Genomic DNA, 26,916 nt, shown 5'->3' on the forward strand with positions numbered 1-26,916 from the left:
ACACACCAGCAGAACTACTGAACACACACCAGCAGAACTACTGAACACACACCAGCAGAACTACTGAACACACCAGCAGAACTACTGAACACACACCAGCAGAACTACTGAAACACACACCAGCAGAACTACTGAAACACACACCAGCAGAACTACTGAACACACACCAGCAGAACTACTGAACACACACCAGCAGAACTACTGAACACACACCAGCAGAACTACTGAAACACACACCAGCAGAACTACTGAACACACACACACACGCAGAACTACTGAACACACACCAGCAGAACTACTGAATACACACCAGCAGAACTACTGAACACACACCAGCAGAACTACTGAACACACACCAGCAGAACTACTGAACACACACCAGCAGAACTACTGAACACACACCAGCAGAACTACTGAACACACACCAGCAGAACTACTGAACACACACCAGCAGAACTAATGAACACACACCAGCAGAACTACTGAACACACACACCAGCAGAACTACTGAAACACACACCAGCAGAACTACTGAACACACACACCAGCAGAACTACTGAAACACACACCAGCAGAACTGCTGAACACACACCAGCAGAACTACTGAACACACACCAGCAGAACTACTGAACACACACACACACACACACCAGCAGAACTACTGAACACACACCAGCAGAACTACTGAACACACACCAGCAGAACTACTGAACACACACACGCAGAACTACTGAACACACACCAGCAGAACTACTGAACACACACCAGCAGAACTACTGAACTCACACCAGCAGAACTACTGAACTCACACCAGCACACAGAAGGAAACGAGTCAGAGTGATGATCAGATGTGCAAAACACTACAGGAAAATGACTGCAGAACTTCAGTGGGTGTTCAGCTCCATACACACACACAAACACACACACACACACTGCAGTGAGATCGTGATCCCGGTGCAGCAGCGGCCGTTAGGCAGATGCTGTCGGTTGAGCGGATAATTGAGAGCGTTGACAGTGTGTCAGGAGCGGATCATGACACAGCAGTGTGTGTGTGAGAGTGTGCATCAACAGCAGTCTGGGTGTGTGTGTGTGTGTGTGTGTGTGTGTGAGAGAGTGTATGCGCATCAACAGCAGTGTGTGTGCGTGCATCAACAGCTGTGTGTGCGAGTGAGAGTGTATATGCATCAACAGCAGTGTGTGTGTGAGAGTGTATGTGCATCAACAGCAGAGTGAGTGTGTGTGTAAGAGAGAGAGAGTGTGTGTGTGTGTAAGTGATTTTTTGATGGAATGAAAAGGTATAAATCAGGTTTGTGTGGCTCGTATGTTTGTCTCATTTATGTAGAATTTTTTACACAATGAAAGGTTTACGACACACAAGCACAGAAAAAACACACTGCGCTAACACTAAAACAACAATCATCAAGATCAGAGACATTAACGCTTGTCTGGGACAAGTGGAGTTCTTGAACGAATTGGTTGAGTCGAAGATTCAATGACTCATTTATAAACAGCTGCCTCATTCCTGAACGCCGCCACCTACTGGTGGTTTAGTTTTGAGTTAAAAAGTATCATTCTTTCCAACATTTCTCATTTGTATACTCAAAAAATATTGAAAACAATCCCATAACACTACTTAATGCAGTTGTAATTTTTCAGTGTAAATTATTTAATTTGATTGGTAACAGCCCTATAGTGTCATATTATTCTAACTGAATTTATTGATCAAATTTAAGAATTTTAAATGAAAGATGAAGCATGTATTTAAAACGATCAGGGGGAAAAATGCCTTTATAAAAGGTTAAAATATCATAATGCAGTTTTAAATGTCAAAGATGACTGAACACAGATGAGAACACAGATGTTTCAGAATAAATTACATTTGCAACACAAAAATTTACTCATTTTTTGAATCAGCGTTTAACTTATCTGAAGGACAAGGACATGAAAAGCCCTGAAGATGAATAAAGAAATGTATTTTGTGTGGCTTGTTTGGTATAAGATGAGGCTAGAAACAGCAGATTGTGTGTTCAGTGGCAGAACTACTGTGAACGGCTTCAGACCGAAGCTCTGAGTGCGACACACACACACACACACACCCGGAACGACGGACAGAACTACAGCGAAGCTCTCAGAGAGTTCCTTGCTCGCGTCTTTGTCCCGCAGAAATCAATCCCTCTCAGATTAACATGTAAAGAGGCATCAAATTAATTTCAGCAACACAAATATGAGCTCAGCGTGGATCACACACACACACACACACTAATGCTCTTAGCGGCTCAATGAGGCTCAGTTAATCTCATTGTGAAAGCCGCTCGTCTGCAGCTTTAGAGAAGAAACGTCTCAGTAACGCCTGAAAGAGAGACGGAAGAAAAGACGCACCATTAGTAATTAAGACACAAACAATGAAGGAATCTCTGGTCTCTCACTGCAGAGACACACACACATGATTAAAGACGAGCCACAGATTCACACGATCCACCCGAGAACAAGATCGTTTCTATAGAGTCGCTTTACAGCAGGATCTGAGATTCTCTCACAGTGGCCTTCAAACACAAAGACAGGTGTGTGTGTGTGTGTGTGTGTGTGTGTGAGTGAGAGATGTTGGACAGGTCATGAACTGAAGATCAGCTGTAATGATGTGAAGGAAGAGAAGAAGCTTTCAGATGCTGGATGACTATATAGTGCGCAGTGTAAGTGTGTGACGAGTGACTGCAGGAATATGACACACATCAGTGTGTGTCGCTGAAAGAGGATTTGCAGCTATTAGCATAAGTATATTAGTATTGATCAGGCAGGGGCATAAAAGTGATGATCGATCCGTCTAACTCTAATCTGTAAATGTGATTAATTGGGAAAATCCTGTTTCAGGAGGAGCTGCAGAAATTACCATCTTCAAACAAGAGCTGATCAATCAGTTTCTGCTATTAGTACAACACACTGAAAACACACACACACACACACACTGAACTAGGGTGTGCAATATATAACGTCTGCGATAATATCGTAATTGTTGTTTTAACGATGTGCGATTTGACATTGAGTATATCCCTCACACACACACACACGTTATTTTATCCAGATATCAGCATGATAACAAATGTGATATTGATTTTATACAAGTTTAATAAATAAGAAGTTAATATTAAGTGACTTACATTTTAGACAACATTTTGCCTGTTTTTGCTCTATTTCGCCAACGAAAATAGTTCCAAACAACGCCAGAACTGTAATTGCCATGCACTGAATGAATCATCTTTTTGAATGAATCAGTTGAATCTCAATTACTCACTTATTAATGGTGACTTGCTGCCACCTTCTGGTGGTTTTAATTTATTTTTCATTCGAGTTCGAGACAATCGCGCTTCGTAAGCTCAGCTATTCTGTGAAGTGCTTTAAAGGAGAACTCCGGTCAATTTTAACATTGAGCTCATTTTTTTGTACATTTGGAGTGCTGTCAATACAGAGAACAATGACAGAAATCGGTGTTGCCTACATCATGTTATCCTCTTTTTAAAATTTGCACCCTGTTGACTTCAATGGGGCAATATTTAAACCTGCTTTTAGCCTCTTAGCATCCTTGATGTGTCATTACAAGTGCACAGGTCATGTGAGTGATTCCTTCAGAGTGAACACGGGTGAATCTGACTGCAGTAGATGTGAAAGATATGAATAAAAATGATATTTATTTAGCCAGCGCTCATACCTGTATTTACATCCTGTTTTCGGTCAAAGCCCACAGTAGTCGATTGTCGAGTTCACACGCATTGGTTTAGTATCTATGATCACGCGCGTGAACTCGACAATCGACTACTGTGGGCTTTGACCGAAAACAGGATGTAAATACAGGTATGAGCGCTGGCTAAATAAATATCATTTTTATTCATATCTTTCACATCTACTGCAGTCAGATTCACTCGTGTTCACTCTGAAGGAATCACTCACATGACCTGTGCACTTGTAATGACACATCAAGGATGCTAAGAGGCTAAAAGCAGGTTTAAATATTGCCCCATTGAAGTCAACAGGGTGCAAATTTTAAAAAGAGGATAACATGATGTAGGCAACACCGATTTTTGTCGTTGTTCTCTGTATTGACAGCACTCCAAATGTACAAAAAAATGAGCTCAATGTTAAAATTGACCAGAGTTCTCCTTTAAAGGTGCCCTAGAATGTGAAATTGAATTTATCTTGGCATAGTTAGATAACAAGAGTTCAGTACATGGACATGACATACAGTGAGTCTCAAACACCACAGTTTTCTCCTTCTTATTTAAATCTCGTTTTCGAAAAACACCCCTGAAAAACAGGCGAATCTCCACATAACACCGACTGTGACGCAACAGTCGGGATCATTAATATGTACGCCTCCAAAAATTAGCATTTGCAAATTTGCCGAATCATCGGAAGTTCTGCAGGTGAAGAAACAAGCGAGGATCATAGGGAAAATGGCAGATCTATCTATAATCTGATACCGCTACAGTTTAACTCGAAGTTGTTAGTTGCTCTGCCCATTTCACCACGGACTGTTTTTCTAACCTGGAACAATATCAAGCAGCCAGGCTTCTCTCAGCGTCTCATACTGACGAAGGGCAATTTCAACTAACGTTATATTCCCGCAAGCGGTAAGTAGTGATTTTATTAACGATAATTTACACTGTGTTATCTAGATCCAGCGCGATATTGTTTTTTCCTCGAGAGACATCGTGGCTTGTGAACGAGCGAACGAAGCTTGGCAGTTGCTCAGTGTTTGGATGTACAAATGAACACAAAAGTATTCTTTTAGTTCCTTCATCCGAGCCTCTGGAGAACCAGTGGGTTATGTGAATTTCTGATGCGGAATTGTTCAAGTTCAGACAGATAATCTTTGTCTTTGTCGTTCAACACTGTTTATGCATCAGTAAATCAAGCCAGTGACTAAACGCTCAACTTCACCTCGTTTCTCGCAGAAACTGCGTTGCAGTGATAAGATCTTCATTCACGCGATCAACAGGCTGTCATCTGCTCAGTGCTCATCACTGCAACCTTTTATGTGATGGGAATAGATCTAAATACTAAAAAAAAACTTCTCACGATTCGTTAATCTCGATAGCTGTAATAGTAAAAACGTATAAAAGCTGTAATAGTAAAAACGTATAAAAGCTGTAATAGTAAAAGTTTTCCAGATAGTTCTACATGAAATGCCAGATATTTCATATGCAAGCATGTCAGCCAATCACAGCAGAGGGCGTTTACTCTGAAGTCTCACACAGACACGCCCCTTCAAACAGAGTGGTCAAATCAGAGGATGAAATCAGGCTAGGAAATATGCCTTTTATTTCTAAATTATAACAACTTTAGATCTAAAAAACATACTAACATTATAAGGGCACCCCAGGAAACATTATAAAATAATAAAACAATCCATTCGAGGGCACCTTTAAAAACATAAATCAGAATCTTACACTGTATCCTAATCCGTCCTGATAGCCTAAAGAAGATAACGGGAGTAACACGATCCTTCTATGTCTGCGTGTGTAACTGCAGGTCATTCATTCGTCACCTCCGATCCGCATTAAACAGTGTGTGTGTAAACGCATCTAAATCCGCTTCTGTCTCCCCTCTCTATTGCAAAGATGACTTTTGTTGATACTGATTTCATTTGATTGGTAACAGCCCTATTGTTTATTATTATAATTTCATCTGATTAAATCTATAAAACTAACACAAAAGATGAAGCATGCATATAATTACGTTTAAAAAATGGCTTTATTAAAGGTAAAAATGAATTGAAACATATTGGAAAATATTATCTCTTAGATGCACACACACACACATAGAGCTCCAGATGTACACACACTGAGACTGAGCTCCAGATGGACACACACACACACACACACACACACACACACACAGAGCTCCAGATGTACACACACTGAGACTGAGCTCCAGATGGACACACACACACACACACACACACACACACACACACACACACACACACACACACACACACACAGAGCTCCAGATGTACACACACTGAGACTGAGCTCCAGATGGACACACACACACACACACACACACACACACACACAGCTCCAGATGTACACACACTGAGACTGAGCTCCAGATGGACACGGACACACACGGACACACACACACACACTGAGAAGCATCTGCTAGTGATTTGCTGTAATTGCTGCAGGGTCGCGGAGGTCAATTGGACTAATTAGCGTTCGTGATGAAGCGCTGAGCGGCTCCTTCGGTCCTTCGCTCTCGAGACGCGCTTCACAGGAACTGCCGTTTAATTCCACACGGTGTCAGTTTGGGTTTAGGATTCGCTGTTAAAACAAACACTGATTGCTACACGACAGGACGACCTCAGTGTGTGTGTGTGTGTGTGTGTGTTAATCACACGAGGAGAGAGAGAGACTTCTGACCGTCTGCTTCAGTCCAACACATGATAAACGCAGGAACACGAAGGGAATCATCATAAGGTGTTCTGTGACGAACTCTCAGATTAAAGCCTGTGAATGATGTGGATCTCCAGTCCTTCTGTCTCTGGTCGAGAGTTTACACCCTTTAATCCAGTAAAAGTCTTTTAGGACCTTAATATCAATGTTTTATAAATTTAAATAGTTAGATCACTTTTACATATTATTAATAATAATAATAAAAGAAAAACAACAAATCACACACAAAAAACTACAAAAAAAGGCTCCGGAAACTCCATCTCAGTCGCTGTACAGTAGAAGAGTGGGAGAAACCGGGATGGAATTCAGGAAAAATAGTTCATTATTAAATTATTGATGGTTTAGGAGCAAGATAATGTGAGTGAAAATAAGTTGTAAGATCTATTTTATCTCCTTCTCCCTCTTCCAGTATATTACTAAACTCAGAGTTTGAAATAAAGGATATAAAAGGTTTCCAAATATTCTCAAAAAAAGACAGTTTACCTTTAAAAATATATGTAATCTTTTCCATCGACAAACAAAACACATTATTGATCCACTTTCTTCCACAGTTATTAGACGCTTACACACGCCTGAGTTCAGGAGTGTACGATCATCTCAGTGAGTGTGAGTGTGTGTGTGAGTGTGTGTGTGAGTGTGTGAGTGTGAGTGAGTGTGTGAGTGAGTGTGTGAGTGAGTGTGTGAGTGAGTGTGTGAGCTTACACTCACACTCTCTCACACTCTCTCACACTCTCTCACACTCTCTCACACTCTCTCACACTCTCTCACACTCTCTCACACTCTCTCACACTCTCTCACACTCTCACACACTCTCACACACTCTCACACACTCTCACACTCCCTCTCTCACATTCACTCCCTCTCTCACACACACTCACACTCTCACACTCTCTCACACTCTCTCACACTCTCTCACACTCTCTCACACTCTCTCACACTCCCTCTCTCACATTCACTCCCTCTCTCACACACTCTCACACTCTCTCACACTCTCTCACACTCTCTCACACTCACTCACACTCACTCACTCACACACTCACTCACACACTCACTCACACACTCTCACACTCACTCTCACACTCACTCTCACACACACACTCACACACACACTCACTCACACACTCACTCACACACTCTCTCTCACTCACTCTCACACTCACACTCACTCACACTCACACTCACTCACACTCACACATTCACACACACTCTCACACTCTCTCTCACTCACTCTCACACTCACTCACTCTCACTCACACACTCTCACACACTCTCACACACTCTCACACACTCTCACACACTCTCACACACTCTCTCTCACTCACTCTCACACTCACACTCACTCTCACACTCACACTCACTCTCACACTCACTCTCACTCTCACACTCACTCTCACACTCACTCTCACACTCACTCTCACACTCACTCTCACACTCACTCTCACACTCTCACACACACTCTCACACACACACTCACTCACACACACACTCTCACACTCACTCTCACACTCACTCTCACACTCACTCTCACACTCACTCTCACACTCACTCTCACTCACTCTCACACTCACTCTCACACTCACTCTCACACTCACTCTCACACTCACTCTCACACTCACTCTCACACTCACTCTCACACTCACTCTCACACTCACTCTCACACTCTCTCACTCACTCTCACACTCTCACTCTCACACACACACTCACTCACACACACTCTCACACTCACTCTCACACTCACTCTCACACTCACTCTCACACTCACTCTCACACTCACTCTCACACTCACTCTCACACTCACTCTCACACTCACTCACACACACTCTCACACACACTCTCACACTCACTCTCACACTCACTCTCACACTCACTCTCACACTCACTTTCACACTCACTCTCACACTCACTCTCACACTCACTCTCACACTCACTCACACACTCTCTCACTCACTCTCACACTCTCACTCTCACACACACACTCACACTCACTCACACACACTCTCACACTCACTCACACTCACTCTCACACTCACTCTCACACTCACTCTCACACTCACTCTCACACTCACTCACACTCACTCTCACACTCACTCACTCTCACACACTCACACTCACACACTCACACTCACTCACACACACACTCTCACACTCTCACACACTCACTCTCACACTCTCTCTCACTCACTCTCACACACTCACTCACACTCACTCTCACACTCACACTCACTCTCACACTCACACTCACTCTCACACTCACTCTCACACTCACTCTCACTCTCACACACACACACACTCTCACACTCACACTCACTCTCACACTCACTCTCACACTCACTCTCACACTCACTCTCACTCTCACTCTCACACTCACTCTCACACTCACTCTCACACTCACTCTCACACTCACTCTCACACTCACTCTCACACTCACTCTCACACTCACTCTCACACTCACTCTCACACTCACTCTCACACTCACTCTCACACACACACACTCTCACACTCACTCTCACACTCACTCACACACTCTCTCACTCACTCTCACACTCACTCTCACACTCACTCTCACTCTCACACTCACTCTCACTCTCACACTCACACTCACACTCACTCTCACACTCACTCTCACACTCACTCTCACACTCACTCTCACACTCACTCTCACACTCACTCTCACACTCACTCTCACACTCACTCTCACACTCACTCTCACACTCACTCTCACACTCACTCTCACACTCACTCACACACTCACTCACTCACACACTCACTCACACACTCACTCTCACACTCACTCTCACACTCACTCTCACACTCACTCTCACACTCACTCTCACACTCACTCTCACACTCACTCTCACACTCACTCTCACACTCACTCTCACACTCACTCTCACACTCACTCTCACACTCACTCTCACACTCACTCTCACACTCACTCACTCACACACACTCACACTCTCTCTCACTCACTCTCACACTCACACTCACTCTCACACTCACTCTCACACTCAATTCAATTCAATTCAATTCAAATGAGCTTTATTGGCATGACTGTGTAAAATAGCACAATATTGCCAAAGCAATAGACATATACAAACATACGTACATGTTGATACATAAAAGTGAACAATAATAATAAAAAAAAAAAAAAAAAAAAAAAAATACATTTCAATATTATGCATAAATATATCACAATGAGAAAAAAAAAAATAAGTACAGAGAGCAGTTTAATGTAAAAGAGGGTTCAGCCCTTGTCCCTCATATGATGGCAGGAAGACACGTACTGCGCTGCCAGGAGAACACACTCTTCTTTCTCTCCCAGAATATAAGACAGTTTGTCTATGAGGCTCGCTTGTTGGAACTGGGGTAAAATCTGAGCTATTCGTGTGAAATAAGAGTCTCTGATGTGTTTATACTTGCTGCACTGGGTGAGGAAGTGCAGCTCATCCTCTACGACTCCATCAGTGCAGTGTGAACACAGTCTGAGCTCTCTGGCTCTCCAGCTCGGCTTGTGCCGGCCCGTCTCCACACACAGACTGTGGTCACTAATGCGATACCTCGTCAGGAGCTTTCTCTGACCATAGTTACTGATATCGGTCAGGTATGGTGCCAATTTATAATCAGACTTTATTTTGTGGAAGTATTTTAATTTATTTACTTGTGTGACCTTTATCTGCCAGTCTTGTATGTATTCTTCTTTGGTTATGTTCCCTATCCCTATCCACTCACTCTCACACTCACTCTCACACTCACACTCACACTCACTCTCACACTCACTCTCACACACTCACTCTCACACTCACTCTCACACTCACTCTCACACTCACTCTCACTCTCACTCTCACTCTCACACTCACTCTCACACTCACTCACACTCACTCTCACACTCACTCTCACACTCACTCTCACACTCACTCTCACACTCACTCTCACTCTCACACTCACTCTCACACTCACTCTCACACTCACTCACTCTCACACTCACTCTCACACTCACACTCACTCTCACACTCACTCTCACACTCACTCTCACACTCACTCTCACACTCACTCTCACTCTCACACTCACTCTCACACTCACTCTCACACTCACTCTCACACTCACTCTCACACTCACTCACTCACACACTCACTCACACACTCACACTCACTCTCACACTCACTCTCACACTCACTCTCACACTCACTCTCACACTCACTCTCACACTCACTCTCACACTCACTCTCACACTCACTCTCACACTCACTCTCACACTCACTCTCACACTCACTCTCACACTCACTCTCACACTCACTCTCACACTCACTCTCACACTCACTCTCACACTCACTCTCACACTCACTCTCACACTCACTCACTCACACACACTCACACTCTCTCTCACTCACTCTCACACTCACACTCACTCTCACTCACTCACACACACACACTCTCTCACACTCACACTCACTCTCACACTCACTCACACACACACACTCACACTCACTCTCACACTCACTCTCACACTCACACTCACTCTCACACACACTCACACTCACTCACACACACACACTCTCTCACACTCACACTCACTCTCACACTCACTCACACTCTCTCACTCACTCTCTCACACTCACTCACACTCACTCACTCACTCACACACTCACTCACACACTCACTCACACACTCACTCACACACTCACTCACACACTCACTCACACACTCACTCACACACTCACTCACACACTCACTCACACACTCACTCACTCACACACTCACTCACACACTCACTCACACACTCACTCACACACTCACTCACACACTCACTCACACACTCACTCACACACTCACTCACACACTCACTCACACACTCACTCACACACTCACTCACACACTCACTCACACTCACTCACACACACACACTCTCTCACACTCACACTCACTCTCACACTCACTCACACTCTCTCACTCACTCTCTCACACTCACTCACACTCACTCACTCACTCACACACTCACTCACACACTCACTCACACACTCACTCACACACTCACTCACACACTCACTCACACACTCACTCACACACTCACTCACACACTCACTCACTCACACACTCACTCACACACTCACTCACACACTCACTCACACACTCACTCACACACTCACTCACACACTCACTCACACACTCACTCACACACTCACTCACACACTCACTCACACACTCACTCACACACTCACTCACACACTCACTCACACACTCACTCACACACTCACTCACTCACTCACACACACACTCACACACACACTCACACACACACTCACACACACACTCACACACACACTCACACTCACTGAGATGATCGTACACTCCTGAACTCAGGCGTGTGTAAGCGTCTAATAACTGTGGAAGAAAGTGGATCAATAATGTGTTTTGTTTGTCGATGGAAAAGATTACATATATTTTTAAAGGTAAACTGTTTTTTTTGAGAATATTTGGAAACCTTTTATATCCTTTATTTCAAACTCTGAGTTTAGTAATATACTGGAAGAGGGAGAAGGAGATAAAATAGATCTTACAACTTATTTTCACTCACATTATCTTGCTCCTAAACCATCAATAATTTAATAATGAACTATTTTTCCTGAATTCCATCCCGGTTTCTCCCACTCTTCTACTGTACAGCGACTGAGACGGAGTTTCCGGAGCCTTTTTTTGTCGTTTTTTGTGTGTGATTTGTTGTTTTTCTTTTATTATTATTATTAATAATATGTAAAAGTGATCTAACTATTTTAATTTATAAAATTGTTGTAATATGCTGCCATAATTTGTTACATCTCAAAAAAAAAAAGTAAAAAAAAAGAAAAAAAAAGTCTTCGTATAACTGTAGAAACGTCCTCCTTCCCGAGTCTTTAAATCTGCACTGATTTTATCAAGGAAACGCAAGAATAACTTTGATATTATTAGCAATATTTCGGCTGGACTGAGTTTGAGTCTCTGAATATATCAGACTATATGAGCCATAAAAGCCTGATGAATCAAATATAATACTCAACAAAAACACATGCAAACTTTAATATTTATAAATATTTTTAAAATATATTTGGTCTTTAATAAACTGCTTCACGGGGTTAGGGTTAGAGGTGTGTTAATAGAGAAGTGACGGGGGTCTAGAGGGGGTCACGGGGTCACTGAGGCTCGGTTCCGGTCCTGACCTTCTGACAAACACTGAGAGTCTCGGGCTGTGTGTGTGTGTGTGTGTGTGTGTGTGTGTGTGTGTGGTGTGTGTGTGTGTGTGTTGCTCAAACAGAGAGCTAATGCTCTGATCACACACACACACACACAAAGTGGCGTAACTGTTTTAAAACGTTAGGATGGGACAGGTGTGAGCGGAGTGTGTGTGTGTGTGTGTGTGTGTGTGTGTGTGTGTGTGTGTGTGTGTGGGGGGGGGGGGGGTGTACAATATATGTACAATAAAAATTTTGGGAATAAATAACATAACGATTTCCAGAAACATATTTCAGTACAATGGGTTTAATTTGTCGTATAATGAGATCTGCTAATAATGTTAGTCATAGATCCGCGAATATCGCTTGTGTGACTCAGCGGCAGATTGAAACACGCGTCCGCGTGAAGACTGTATCCATGCCACTGACAGCAGCGGCTCACACACACACACACACAAACACACACTCTCTCTCTCTCTCTCTCTCACACACACACTCTCTCTCTCTCTCTCACACACACACACACTCTCTCTCACACACACACTCTCTCTCTCTCTCTCTCACACACACACACACACTCTCTCTCACACACACACTCTCTCTCACACACACACACACACACTCTCTCTCACACACACACACACACACTCTCTCTCACACACACACTCTCTCACTCTCTCTCTCACACACACACACGCCGCGGGCGTCGCGAGGGAATATGAACTGAGATGTGAATAATATACAGGGTAAGATCTGATGTTGGGCAGCTGTGTGTGTGAGCCCACTCAGTGTGCGTGTGTGTGTGTGTGTGCGCGCCTCTCATACTACAATAACAGCACTTCATCAGAGGAACATCTGGAAATTACTCTGATAATCAGGCCAGGGGAAATCAAACTGTAGATGTTGTTTTTCCACGGCCTCTTCTGGTTCCCTTACAGGCCTAATGACAACACTGTCACTCTCAATCACTCTCACACACACACACACACACTCCGCCGAACATTTGTCAAGCGTTATGACAGCTGTAATGGCTTCCACCCGCTAGCCTCGTCCCTGCGCTAGCCCAGCCGCGCACCGCTCTATTAGCATCTGACCGCAGCGAGCTACAGTGCTAATGAGAGGAGGAGTGTGTGAGCGGAGGAGTGTGTGTGTGAGAGGAGTCATGTGTGTGTGAGCGGAGTGTGTGTGTGTGTGTGTGTGTGTGTGAGCGGAGTGTGTGTGTGTGTGTGTGTGTGTGTGAGCAGAGAGTGTGTGTGTGAGTGGAGTGTGTGTAAGAGTGTGTGTCCGTGTGTGTGTGTGTGTGTGTGCGTGCGTGTGCGTGAGAGTGTGTGAGTGGAGTGTGTGTGTGTGTGTGTGTGTGTGTGTGTGTGTGTGTGTAGCGTTTCTCACCCGTCCAGCAGGTCCATGGTGGAGGAGGTGACGTCGGCGTAGACGAGTGTGTGTCCGAGTGTGTGTGTGTGCAGGTGCTGCCGGTACGTGTGCAGGCTGAAGTGTTCGGAGAAGCTCTCGGGAGGATCAGTGTTTATCACACACACACTCCCTCGCTCTCCCAGATCCGGCCCGGCTCCGGCCCGAAGCTTCAGGACTCCTGATCCTCCCGTCAAGCAGTGCAGGAGCCGGCGCTTCTGCTCCTGCGACACACACACACACACACACACACACAGTCCATGGATTTATTCTCACACTATGATGGTTTTGAATTGTTTGAAATGTGATTGGAATCACTTCAAAAAAGGAAAACATAGTTCAGTGCAACATGTCTGTCATTCCGGCTATAGAAAATGATGTGCTTGGGAAGTGGATTCCGGATTTAGATTTATCGGCCAATATATCAGTTATCGGCTTTGAAATAAAACGAATTATCGGTTATAAAGAATTATCGGTTATCTGCTTTAAATTATAAAGAAATTATCGGTTATCGGCTTTCAAATATAAAGAATTATCGGTTATCGGCTTTCAAATATAAAGAATTATCGGTTATCGGCTTTCAAATATAAAGAATTATCGGTTATCTGCTTCCAATTATGAAGAATTATCGGTTATCGGCTTTCAAATATAAAGAATTATCGGTTATCGGCTTTCAAATATAAAGAATTATCGGTTATCGGCTTTCACATATAAAGAATTATCGGTTATCGGCTTCCAATTATAAAGAATTATCGGTTATCGGCTTTCAAATATAAAGAATTATCGGTTATCGGCTTTCAAATATAAAGAATTATCGGTTATCTGCTTCCAATTATGAAGAATTATCAGTTATCGGCTTTCAAATATAAAAAAATTATTGGTTATCGGCTTTCAATTATAAAGAATTATCGGTTATCGGCTTTCAAATATAAAAAAATAATTGGTTATCGGCTTTCAATTATAAAGAATTATCGGTTATCTGCTTCCAATTATGAAGAATTATCATTATCGGCTTTTAAATATAAAGAAATTATCAGTTATCGGCTTTCAATTATGAAGAATTATCGTTATCGGCTTTTAAATATAAAGAAATTATCAGTTATCGGCTTTCAATTATGAAGAATTATCAGTTATCGGCTTTCAAATATAAAGAATTATCGGTTATTGGCTTTCAAATATAAAGAATTATCGGTTATTGGCTTTCAAATATAAAGAATTATCGGTTATTGGCTTTCAAATATAAAGAATTATCGGTTATCGGCTTTCAATTATGAAGAATTATCGGTTATCGGCTTTCAATTATGAAGAATTATCGGCTTTTAATTATGAAGAATTATCGGTTATCGGCTTTCAAATATAAAGAATTATCGGTTATCGGCTTTCAATTATGAAGAATTATCGGTTATCGGCTTTCAAATATAAAGAATTATCGGTTATCGGCTTTTAATTATGAAGAATTATCGGTTATCGGCTTTCAAATATAAAGAATTATCGGTTATCGGCTTTCAATTATGAAGAATTATCGGTTATCGGCTTTCAATTATGAAGAATTATCGGTTATCGGCTTTCTAATTTAAACAATTGTCGCCGCCAATAGCCTCGTGGCCAGGGCGTCGACATATAGTGCAGTTGCGCTTCAGGCTTCCCGAGTTCGAGTCCCGGCTCGTGGACCTTTCCCGATCCCCTCCCCCTCTCTTTCTCTCCAACTACGCTTCCTGTCAACTAACTGTCCTGTCATAAGACAAAAACGGCAAAAAAAACCCCACGAATTATCGGTTATCCTTTTCAAAGGAAAAGTAATGAAATTACAGTAATTAGATTAAATAGTTATTAATTACACCCAACACTATAGTGTACACATTATATTTGTTCCTTACTCTTTACTACTTGCTTGGATACAAACGATACAATAATTATTGTTCATTGGATCCAGAGTGTGGTGGTCTAACACACAGAACAGCCCATAATGCAAATACACAATGAACAGAACCAGTTTCTCCTGTAATCATACGCACACACACACACACACACACACACACACACACCATTCATTCTCAGTGCATGGTTTTATTCTCACACTATGAATCACACGCTTCATGCTTGTTTTTGAAGAAAGGGCTCATTTGATTGGCTCTGTCGTTAAAGACGCCAGTAATTAACCGAGCGATCGACGAGCACAACGATAATCATAGCATATATGCTCAGTGAAATATATCTGTGCAGATGAAAAAATAAGATCAAGTTAAATAAAAAGATAAATAAAAAATACTAATATTATGTAATTAATAAATGTATAATCATATCTGAACAGTGATCAGGATATATGGATATGAGGACGACTATTACCAGCTGAAGAAAGATCGAGACTCTTCATCAGTGACGGCCAGCCGAGGAAAACTCACATCTTCACCCTTTATTCAAATATTATTAAACATTTTATAATCATATTGCGTTAGTTGTGCTTGGAGTCGATTATTTAATTTGTGATAACGCAATGAGACATGACAAACTGTGAGACTTTGCCAGGCTGTCAAACAAAGACATTATGAACAAGCAAGAGAAAACCAACCAAATATTAATAACTGATTATGATGTAGTCAATGTTTGCTTTTTCCTCTCAGCTTTTTATTTTATATGAATTTTGTTTGAAAAGTAAAATAAAACCTGTATCTGTAGTTTGCCTTTTTTTGCCAAATAACTTTGTCAATGTTTAGCGTATTGTTCTTCCCTCATATTTAAAACATGAAATATTTTCCTCATATTTTTATGGTTTAATCAACCTTACAGGGTCATTAAAAACAAACATTCCCTCCATACTGTATATATTAATAAGGAGCACAATATTTCCTCATGTCTTAGGCTGACTGAAGTCAGGAGTGTCACAGACAGAGACTGACACCTAGTGGTCAGCTGCATTATTGATCTGTGATCTCTACAACTCCATATAACCTAAAAACACTACAACATAAAACAAATAGACACTGATTACAAATGGCTTATTAAATTCAAAATCCCTGAAAGTCCAAATCAGTTCTGGGGACAATGAGCCAGTAAATAATGAAATCTCTATATGAATGAGCAGTCTTCAGAATGGAGATGTGTGTGTAAGCCGCTTCTCCAGCCTTCATCCTCATCATCAGCTGTCAATCACAGCGGCTGAACTACACAGGCTCATCGGATCCTCCACACAACAAACGCTCAGTTTCCTCACGCTTTCAGGACCTCAGAAAGGCCTTTTCCTCAATTTGTGATCAAATTATTAAAATATCTAAAAGATTGGAAGACTACATGAAAACACTACAAGACATTTTCAAGATCTCAGTTTTTAAAATGATAAACATCTTAAAGTGTAAACTTATGAGCACAACTGTACCAGTTATGGTTAGAGCTGGAGATAGGGTGTATAAGTGTGTGTGTGTGTGTGTGTGTGATAGTGTGTGAATATGTGAGTGTGTGTGTGAGAATGTGAGAGTGTGTGTGTGTGTGTGTGTGGGTCACCTGGTGTGTGCAGAGCAGGTATATCGGGGGGTGTGTGTGTGTGTGTGTGTGAGTGTGTGTGTGTGTCACCTGGTGTGTGCAGAGCAGGTATATCGGGGTGTGTGTGTGTGTCTGTGTGTGTGTGTGTCACCTGGTGTGTGCAGAGCAGGTATATCGGGGTGTGTGTGTGTGTGTGTGTGTGGGTCACCTGGTGTGTGCAGAGCAGGTATATCGGGGTGTGTGTGTGTGTGTGTGTGTGTGTGTGTGTGTCACCTGGTGTGTGCAGAGCAGGTATATCGGGGTGTGTGTGTGTGTCTGTGTGTCTGTGTGTGTGTGGGTCACCTGGTGTGAGCAGAGCAGGTATATCGGGGGGTGTGTGTGTGGGTCACCTGGTGTGTGCAGAGCAGGTATATCGGGGGGTGTGTGTGTGGGTCACCTGGTGTGTGCAGAGCAGGTATATCGGTGTGTGTGTGTGTGGGTCACCTGGTGTGTGCAGAGCAGGTATATCGGTGTGTGTGTGTGTGGGTCACCTGGTGTGTGCAGAGCAGGTATATCGGGGGGTGTGTGTGTGTGTGTGTGTGTGTGTGGGTCACCTGGTGTGTGCAGAGCAGGTATATCGGGGGGTGTGTGTGTGTGTGTGTGTGTGTGTGTGGGTCACCTGGTGTGTGCAGAGCAGGTATATCGGTGTGTGTGTGTGTGTGTGTGTGTGTGTGTGTGTGGGTCACCTGGTGTGTGCAGAGCAGGTATATCGGTGTGTGTGTGTGTGGGTCACCTGGTGTGTGCAGAGCAGGTATATCGGGGTGTGTGTGTGTGTGGGTCACCTGGTGTGTGCAGAGCAGGTATATCGGTGTGTGTGTGTGTGGGTCACCTGGTGTGTGCAGAGCAGGTATATCGGTGTGTGTGTGTGTGGGTCACCTGGTGTGTGCAGAGCAGGTATATCGGTGTGTGTGTGTGTGGGTCACCTGGTGTGTGCAGAGCAGGTATATCGGTGTGTGTGTGTGTGGGTCACCTGGTGTGTGCAGAGCAGGTATATCGGTGTGTGTGTGTGTGTGTGTGTGGGTCACCTGGTGTGTGCAGAGCAGGTATATCGGTGTGTGTGTGTGTGTGGGTCACCTGGTGTGTGCAGAGCAGGTATATCGGTGTGTGTGTGTGTGGGTCACCTGGTGTGTGCAGAGCAGGTATATCGGTGTGTGTGTGTGTGGGTCACCTGGTGTGTGCAGAGCAGGTATATCGGGGTGTGTGTGTGTGTGGGTCACCTGGTGTGTGCAGAGCAGGTATATCGGTGTGTGTGTGTGTGGGTCACCTGGTGTGTGCAGAGCAGGTATATCGGTGTGTGTGTGTGTGGGTCACCTGGTGTGTGCAGAGCAGGTATATCGGGGTGTGTGTGTGTGTGTGTGTGTGTGTGTGTGGGTCACCTGGTGTGTGCAGAGCAGGTATATCGGTGTGTGTGTGTGTGTGTGTGTGTGTGTGGGTCACCTGGTGTGTGCAGAGCAGGTATATCGGGGGGTGTGTGTGTGTGTGTGTGTGGGTCACCTGGTGTGTGCAGAGCAGGTATATCGGGGTGTGTGTGTGTGTGTGTGTGTGTGTGTGTGGGTCACCTGGTGTGTGCAGAGCAGGTATATCGGGGTGTGTGTGTGTGGGTGGGGGGGGTCACCTGGTGTGTGCAGAACAGGTATATCGGGGTGTGTGTCGGCACAGTGCTCCGCTCACAGCTCAGACCCAGAGTCCTCAGGATCTCCGTCAGAACCTCGTAGCGGAGAGAGTTGCTCATCTTCAGCTCGGAGAAACCCTGCGCATCATGAACATCTGGATCCGCTTCCAGACGCACCTGAACACAAGAGGAGACGCACATCTGTGTCAAACACACTCAACACAAGAGGAGACGCACATCTGTGTCAAACACACTCAACACAAGAGGAGACGCACATCTGTGTCAAACACACTCAACACAAGAGGAGACGCACATCTGTGTCAAACACACTCAACACAAGAGGAGACGCACATCTGTGTCAAACACACTCAACACAAGAGGAGACGCACATCTGTGTCAAACACACTCAACACAAGAGGAGACGCACATCTGTGTCAAACACACTCAACACAAGAGGAGACGCACATCTGTGTCAAACACTCAACACAAGAGGAGACGCACATCTGTGTCAAACACACACTCAACACAAGAGGAGACGCACATCTGTGTCAAACACACTCAACACAAGAGGAGACGCACATCTGTGTCAAACACACTCAACACAAGAGGAGACGCACATCTGTGTCCAACACACACTCAACACAAGAGGAGACGCACATCTGTGTCCAACACACACTCAACACAAGAGGAGACGCACATCTGTGTCAAACACACTCAACACAAGAGGAGACGCACATCTGTGTCAAACACACTCAACCCAAGAGGAGACGCACATCTGTGTCAAACACACTCAACACAAGAGGAGACGCACATCTGTGTCAAACACACTCAACACAAGAGGAGACGCACATCTGTGTCCAACACACACTCAACACAAGAGGAGACGCACATCTGTGTCAAACACACTCAACACAAGAGGAGACGCACATCTGTGTCAAACACACACTCAACACAAGAGGAGACGCACATCTGTGTCAAACACACTCAACACAAGAGGAGACGCACATCTGTGTCAAACACACACTCAACACAAGAGGAGACGCACATCTGTGTCCAACACACACTCAACACAAGAGGAGACGCACATCTGTGTCCAACACACACTCAACACAAGAGGAGACGCACATCTGTGTCAAACACACTCAACACAAGAGGAGACGCAAATCTGTGTCAAACACACTCAACACAAGAGGAGACGCACATCTGTGTCAAACACACTCAACACAAGAGACACACATCTGTGTCCAACACACACTCAACACAAGAGGAGACGCACATCTGTGTCCAACACACACTCAACACAAGAGGAGACGCACATCTGTGTCAAACACACTCAACACAAGAGGAGACGCACATCTGTGTCAAACACACTCAACACAAGAGGAGACGCACATCTGTGTCAAACACACTCAACACAAGAGGAGACGCACATCTGTGTCAAACACACACTCAACACAAGAGGAGACGCACATCTGTGTCCAACACACACTCAACACAAGAGGAGACGCACATCTGTGTCCAACACACACTCAACACAAGAGGAGACGCACATCTGTGTCAAACACACTCAACACAAGAGGAGACGCAAATCTGTGTCAAACACACTCAACACAAGAGGAGACGCACATCTGTGTCAAACACACTCAACACAAGAGACGCACATCTGTGTCCAACACACACTCAACACAAGAGGAGACGCACATCTGTGTCCAACACACACTCAACACAAGAGGAGACGCACATCTGTGTCAAACACACTCAACACAAGAGGAGACGCACATCTGTGTCCAACACACTCAACACAAGAGGAGACGCAAATCTGTGTCAAACACACTCAACACAAGAGGAGACGCACATCTGTGTCAAACACACTCAACACAAGAGGAGACGCACATCTGTGTCAAACACACAACCCAAGAGGAGACGCACATCTGTGTCAAACACACTCAACACAAGAGGAGACGCACATCTGTGTCAAACACACACTCAACACAAGAGGAGACGCACATCTGTGTCAAACACACTCAACACAAGAGGAGACGCACATCTGTGTCAAACACACACTCAACACAAGAGGAGACGCACATCTGTGTCCAACACACACTCAACACAAGAGGAGACGCACATCTGTGTCCAACACACACTCAACACAAGAGGAGACGCACATCTGTGTCAAACACACTCAACACAAGAGGAGACGCAAATCTGTGTCAAACACACTCAACACAAGAGGAGACGCACATCTGTGTCAAACACACTCAACACAAGAGACGCACATCTGTGTCCAACACACACTCAACACAAGAGGAGACGCACATCTGTGTCCAACACACACTCAACACAAGAGGAGACGCACATCTGTGTCAAACACACTCAACACAAGAGGAGACGCACATCTGTGTCAAACACTCAACCCAAGAGGAGACGCACATCTGTGTCAAACACACTCAACACAAGAGGAGACGCACATCTGTGTCCAACACACACTCAACACAAGAGGAGACGCACATCTGTGTCCAACACACACTCAACACAAGAGGAGACGCACATCTGTGTCAAACACACTCAACACAAGAGGAGACGCAAATCTGTGTCAAACACTCAACACAAGAGACGCACATCTGTGTCAAACACACTCAACACAAGAGGAGACGCACATCTGTGTCAAACACACTCAACACAAGAGGAGACGCACATCTGTGTCAAACACACTCAACACAAGAGACGCACATCTGTGTCAAACACACTCAACAAAAGAGGAGACGCACATCTGTGTCAAACACACTCAACACAAGAGGAGACGCACATCTGTGTCAAACACACTCAACACAAGAGGAGACGCAAATCTGTGTCAAACACACACTCAACACAAGAGGAGCCGCACATCTGTGTCAAACACTCAACACAAGAGGAGACGCACATCTGTGTCAAACACACTCAACACAAGAGGAGACGCACATCTGTGTCAAACACACTCAACACAAGAGGAGACGCACATCTGTGTCAAACACACTCAACACAAGAGGAGACGCACATCTGTGTCAAACACACTCAACACAAGAGGAGACGCACATCTGTGTCAAACACACTCAACACAAGAGGAGATGCACATCTGTGTCAAACACACTCAACACAAGAGGAGACGCACATCTGTGTCAAACACTCAACACAAGAGGAGACGCACATCTGTGTCAAACACACTCAACACAAGAGGAGACGCACATCTGTGTCAAACACACTCAACACAAGAGGAGACGCACATCTGTGTCAAACACACTCAACACAAGAGGAGACGCACATCTGTGTCAAACACACTCAACACAAGAGGAGACGCACATCTGTGTCAAACACACTCAACACAAGAGGAGACGCACATCTGTGTCAAACACTCAACACAAGAGGAGACGCACATCTGTGTCCAACACACACTCAACACAAGAGGAGACGCACATCTGTGTCAAACACACTCAACCCAAGAGGAGACGCACATCTGTGTCAAACACACTCAACCCAAGAGGAGACGCACATCTGTGTCAAACACACTCAACCCAAGAGACGCACATCTGTGTCCAACACACTCAACACAAGAGGAGACGCACATCTGTGTCAAACACACTCAACCCAAGAGGAGATGCACATCTGTGTCAAACACACTCAACACAAGAGGAGACGCACATCTGTGTCAAACACACTCAACCCAAGAGGAGACGCACATCTGTGTCAAACACACTCAACACAAGAGGAGACGCACATCTGTGTCAAACACACACTCAACACAAGAGGAGACGCACATCTGTGTCAAACACACTCAACACAAGAGGAGACGCACATCTGTGTCAAACACACACTCAACACAAGAGGAGACGCACATCTGTGTCCAACACACACTCAACACAAGAGGAGACGCACATCTGTGTCAAACACACTCAACACAAGAGGAGACGCAAATCTGTGTCAAACACACTCAACACAAGAGGAGACGCACATCTGTGTCAAACACACTCAACACAAGAGACGCACATCTGTGTCCAACACACACTCAACACAAGAGGAGACGCACATCTGTGTCCAACACACACTCAACACAAGAGGAGACGCACATCTGTGTCAAACACACTCAACACAAGAGGAGACGCACATCTGTGTCAAACACTCAACCCAAGAGGAGACGCACATCTGTGTCAAACACACTCAACACAAGAGGAGACGCACATCTGTGTCCAACACACACTCAACACAAGAGGAGACGCACATCTGTGTCCAACACACACTCAACACAAGAGGAGACGCACATCTGTGTCAAACACACTCAACACAAGAGGAGACGCAAATCTGTGTCAAACACTCAACACAAGAGACGCACATCTGTGTCAAACACACTCAACACAAGAGGAGACGCACATCTGTGTCAAACACACTCAACACAAGAGGAGACGCACATCTGTGTCAAACACACTCAACACAAGAGGAGACGCACATCTGTGTCAAACACACTCAACACAAGAGGAGACGCACATCTGTGTCAAACACACTCAACACAAGAGGAGACGCAAATCTGTGTCAAACACACACTCAACACAAGAGGAGCCGCACATCTGTGTCAAACACTCAACACAAGAGGAGACGCACATCTGTGTCAAACACACTCAACACAAGAGGAGACGCACATCTGTGTCAAACACACTCAACACAAGAGGAGACGCACATCTGTGTCAAACACACTCAACACAAGAGGAGACGCACATCTGTGTCAAACACACTCAACACAAGAGGAGACGCACATCTGTGTCAAACACACTCAACACAAGAGGAGACGCACATCTGTGTCAAACACACTCAACACAAGAGGAGATGCACATCTGTGTCAAACACACTCAACACAAGAGGAGACGCACATCTGTGTCAAACACTCAACACAAGAGGAGACGCACATCTGTGTCAAACACACTCAACACAAGAGGAGACGCACATCTGTGTCAAACACACTCAACACAAGAGGAGACGCACATCTGTGTCAAACACACTCAACACAAGAGGAGACGCACATCTGTGTCAAACACACTCAACACAAGAGGAGACGCACATCTGTGTCAAACACTCAACACAAGAGGAGACGCACATCTGTGTCCAACACACACTCAACACAAGAGGAGACGCACATCTGTGTCAAACACACTCAACCCAAGAGGAGACGCACATCTGTGTCAAACACACTCAACCCAAGAGGAGACGCACATCTGTGTCAAACACACTCAACCCAAGAGACGCACATCTGTGTCCAACACACTCAACACAAGAGGAGACGCACATCTGTGTCAAACACACTCAACCCAAGAGGAGACGCACATCTGTGTCAAACACACTCAACACAAGAGGAGACGCACATCTGTGTCAAACACACTCAACCCAAGAGGAGACGCACATCTGTGTCAAACACACTCAACACAAGAGGAGACGCACATCTGTGTCAAACACACACTCAACACAAGAGGAGACGCACATCTGTGTCAAACACACTCAACACAAGAGGAGACGCACATCTGTGTCAAACACACACTCAACACAAGAGGAGACGCACATCTGTGTCCAACACACACTCAACACAAGAGGAGACGCACATCTGTGTCAAACACACTCAACACAAGAGGAGACGCAAATCTGTGTCAAACACACTCAACACAAGAGGAGACGCACATCTGTGTCAAACACACTCAACACAAGAGACGCACATCTGTGTCCAACACACACTCAACACAAGAGGAGACGCACATCTGTGTCCAACACACACTCAACACAAGAGGAGACGCACATCTGTGTCAAACACACTCAACACAAGAGGAGACGCACATCTGTGTCAAACACTCAACCCAAGAGGAGACGCACATCTGTGTCAAACACACTCAACACAAGAGGAGACGCACATCTGTGTCCAACACACACTCAACACAAGAGGAGACGCACATCTGTGTCCAACACACACTCAACACAAGAGGAGACGCACATCTGTGTCAAACACACTCAACACAAGAGGAGACGCACATCTGTGTCAAACACTCAACACAAGAGGAGACGCACATCTGTGTCAAACACACTCAACACAAGAGGAGACGCACATCTGTGTCAAACACTCAACCCAAGAGGAGACGCACATCTGTGTCCAACACTCAACACAAGAGGAGACGCACATCTGTGTCAAACACACTCAACACAAGAGGAGACGCACATCTGTGTCCAACACACTCAACACAAGAGGAGACGCACATCTGTGTCCAACACACTCAACACAAGAGGAGACGCACATCTGTGTCAAACACACTCAACACAAGAGGAGACGCACATCTGTGTCCAACACACACTCAACACAAGAGACGCACATCTGTGTCAAACACACTCAACACAAGAGACGCACATCTGTGTCAAACACACTCAACACAAGAGGAGACGCACATCTGTGTCCAACACACACTCAACACAAGAGGAGACGCACATCTGTGTCAAACACACTCAACACAAGAGGAGACGCACATCTGTGTCAAACACACTCAACACAAGAGACGCACATCTGTGTCCAACACACACTCAACACAAGAGGAGACGCACATCTGTGTCCAACACACACTCAACACAAGAGGAGACGCACATCTGTGTCAAACACACTCAACACAAGAGGAGACGCACATCTGTGTCAAACACACTCAACACAAGAGGAGACGCACATCTGTGTCAAACACACTCAACACAAGAGACGCACATCTGTGTCCAACACACTCAACACAAGAGGAGACGCACATCTGTCAAACACTCAACACAAGAGGAGACGCACATCTGTGTCAAACACTCAACACAAGAGGAGACGCACATCTGTGTCAAACACACTCAACACAAGAGGAGACGCACATCTGTGTCAAACACTCAACACAAGAGGAGACGCACATCTGTGTCAAACACACTCAACCCAAGAGGAGACGCACATCTGTGTCAAACACACTCAACACAAGAGGAGACGCACATCTGTGTCAAACACACTCAACACAAGAGGAGACGCACATCTGTGTCAAACACTCAACACAAGAGGAGACGCACATCTGTGTCAAACACACTCAACACAAGAGGAGACGCACATCTGTGTCAAACACACAACACAAGAGGAGACGCAAATCTGTGTCAAACACACTCAACACAAGAGGAGACGCACATCTGTGTCAAACACACTCAACACAAGAGGAGACGCACATCTGTGTCCAACACACACTCAACACAAGAGGAGACGCACATCTGTGTCAAACACACTCAACACAAGAGGAGACGCACATCTGTGTCCAACACACACTCAACACAAGAGGAGACGCACATCTGTGTCAAACACACTCAACACAAGAGGAGACGCACATCTGTGTCCAACACACACTCAACACAAGAGGAGACGCACATCTGTGTCAAACACACAACACAAGAGGAGACGCACATCTGTGTCCAACACACACTCAACACAGGAGACGCACATCTGTGTCAAACACTCAACACAAGAGGAGACGCACATCTGTGTCAAACACACTCAACACAAGAGGAGACGCACATCTGTGTCAAACACACTCAACACAAGAGACGCACATCTGTGTCAAACACTCAACACAAGAGGAGACGCACATCTGTGTCAAACACTCAACACAAGAGGAGACGCACATCTGTGTCCAACACACACTCAACACAAGAGGAGACGCACATCTG

At 44.8% G+C, this 26,916-nt stretch overlaps 1 protein-coding gene across 1 annotated transcript in view; it reads right to left on the bottom strand.

The window, feature by feature from the left end:
* The window catches only part of hlcs (holocarboxylase synthetase (biotin-(proprionyl-CoA-carboxylase (ATP-hydrolysing)) ligase)), a 66,978-nt gene that overhangs the window by 25,834 nt on the left and 14,228 nt on the right, over positions 1 to 26,916 (bottom strand). Inside the window, exons 5-6 of the mRNA XM_079860666.1 lie at positions 19,192 to 19,365; positions 14,043 to 14,284 (exon numbers count right to left, since the gene is read on the bottom strand). Coding sequence (XP_079716792.1) covers positions 14,043 to 14,284; positions 19,192 to 19,365 — 416 coding nt within the window. The remainder of the gene's footprint in view (positions 1 to 14,042; positions 14,285 to 19,191; positions 19,366 to 26,916) is intronic.

Source organism: Squalius cephalus, assembly GCF_949319135.1.
Source record: "Squalius cephalus genome assembly, chromosome: 24".
In the NCBI taxonomy this organism is placed as follows: domain Eukaryota; kingdom Metazoa; phylum Chordata; class Actinopteri; order Cypriniformes; family Leuciscidae; genus Squalius; species Squalius cephalus.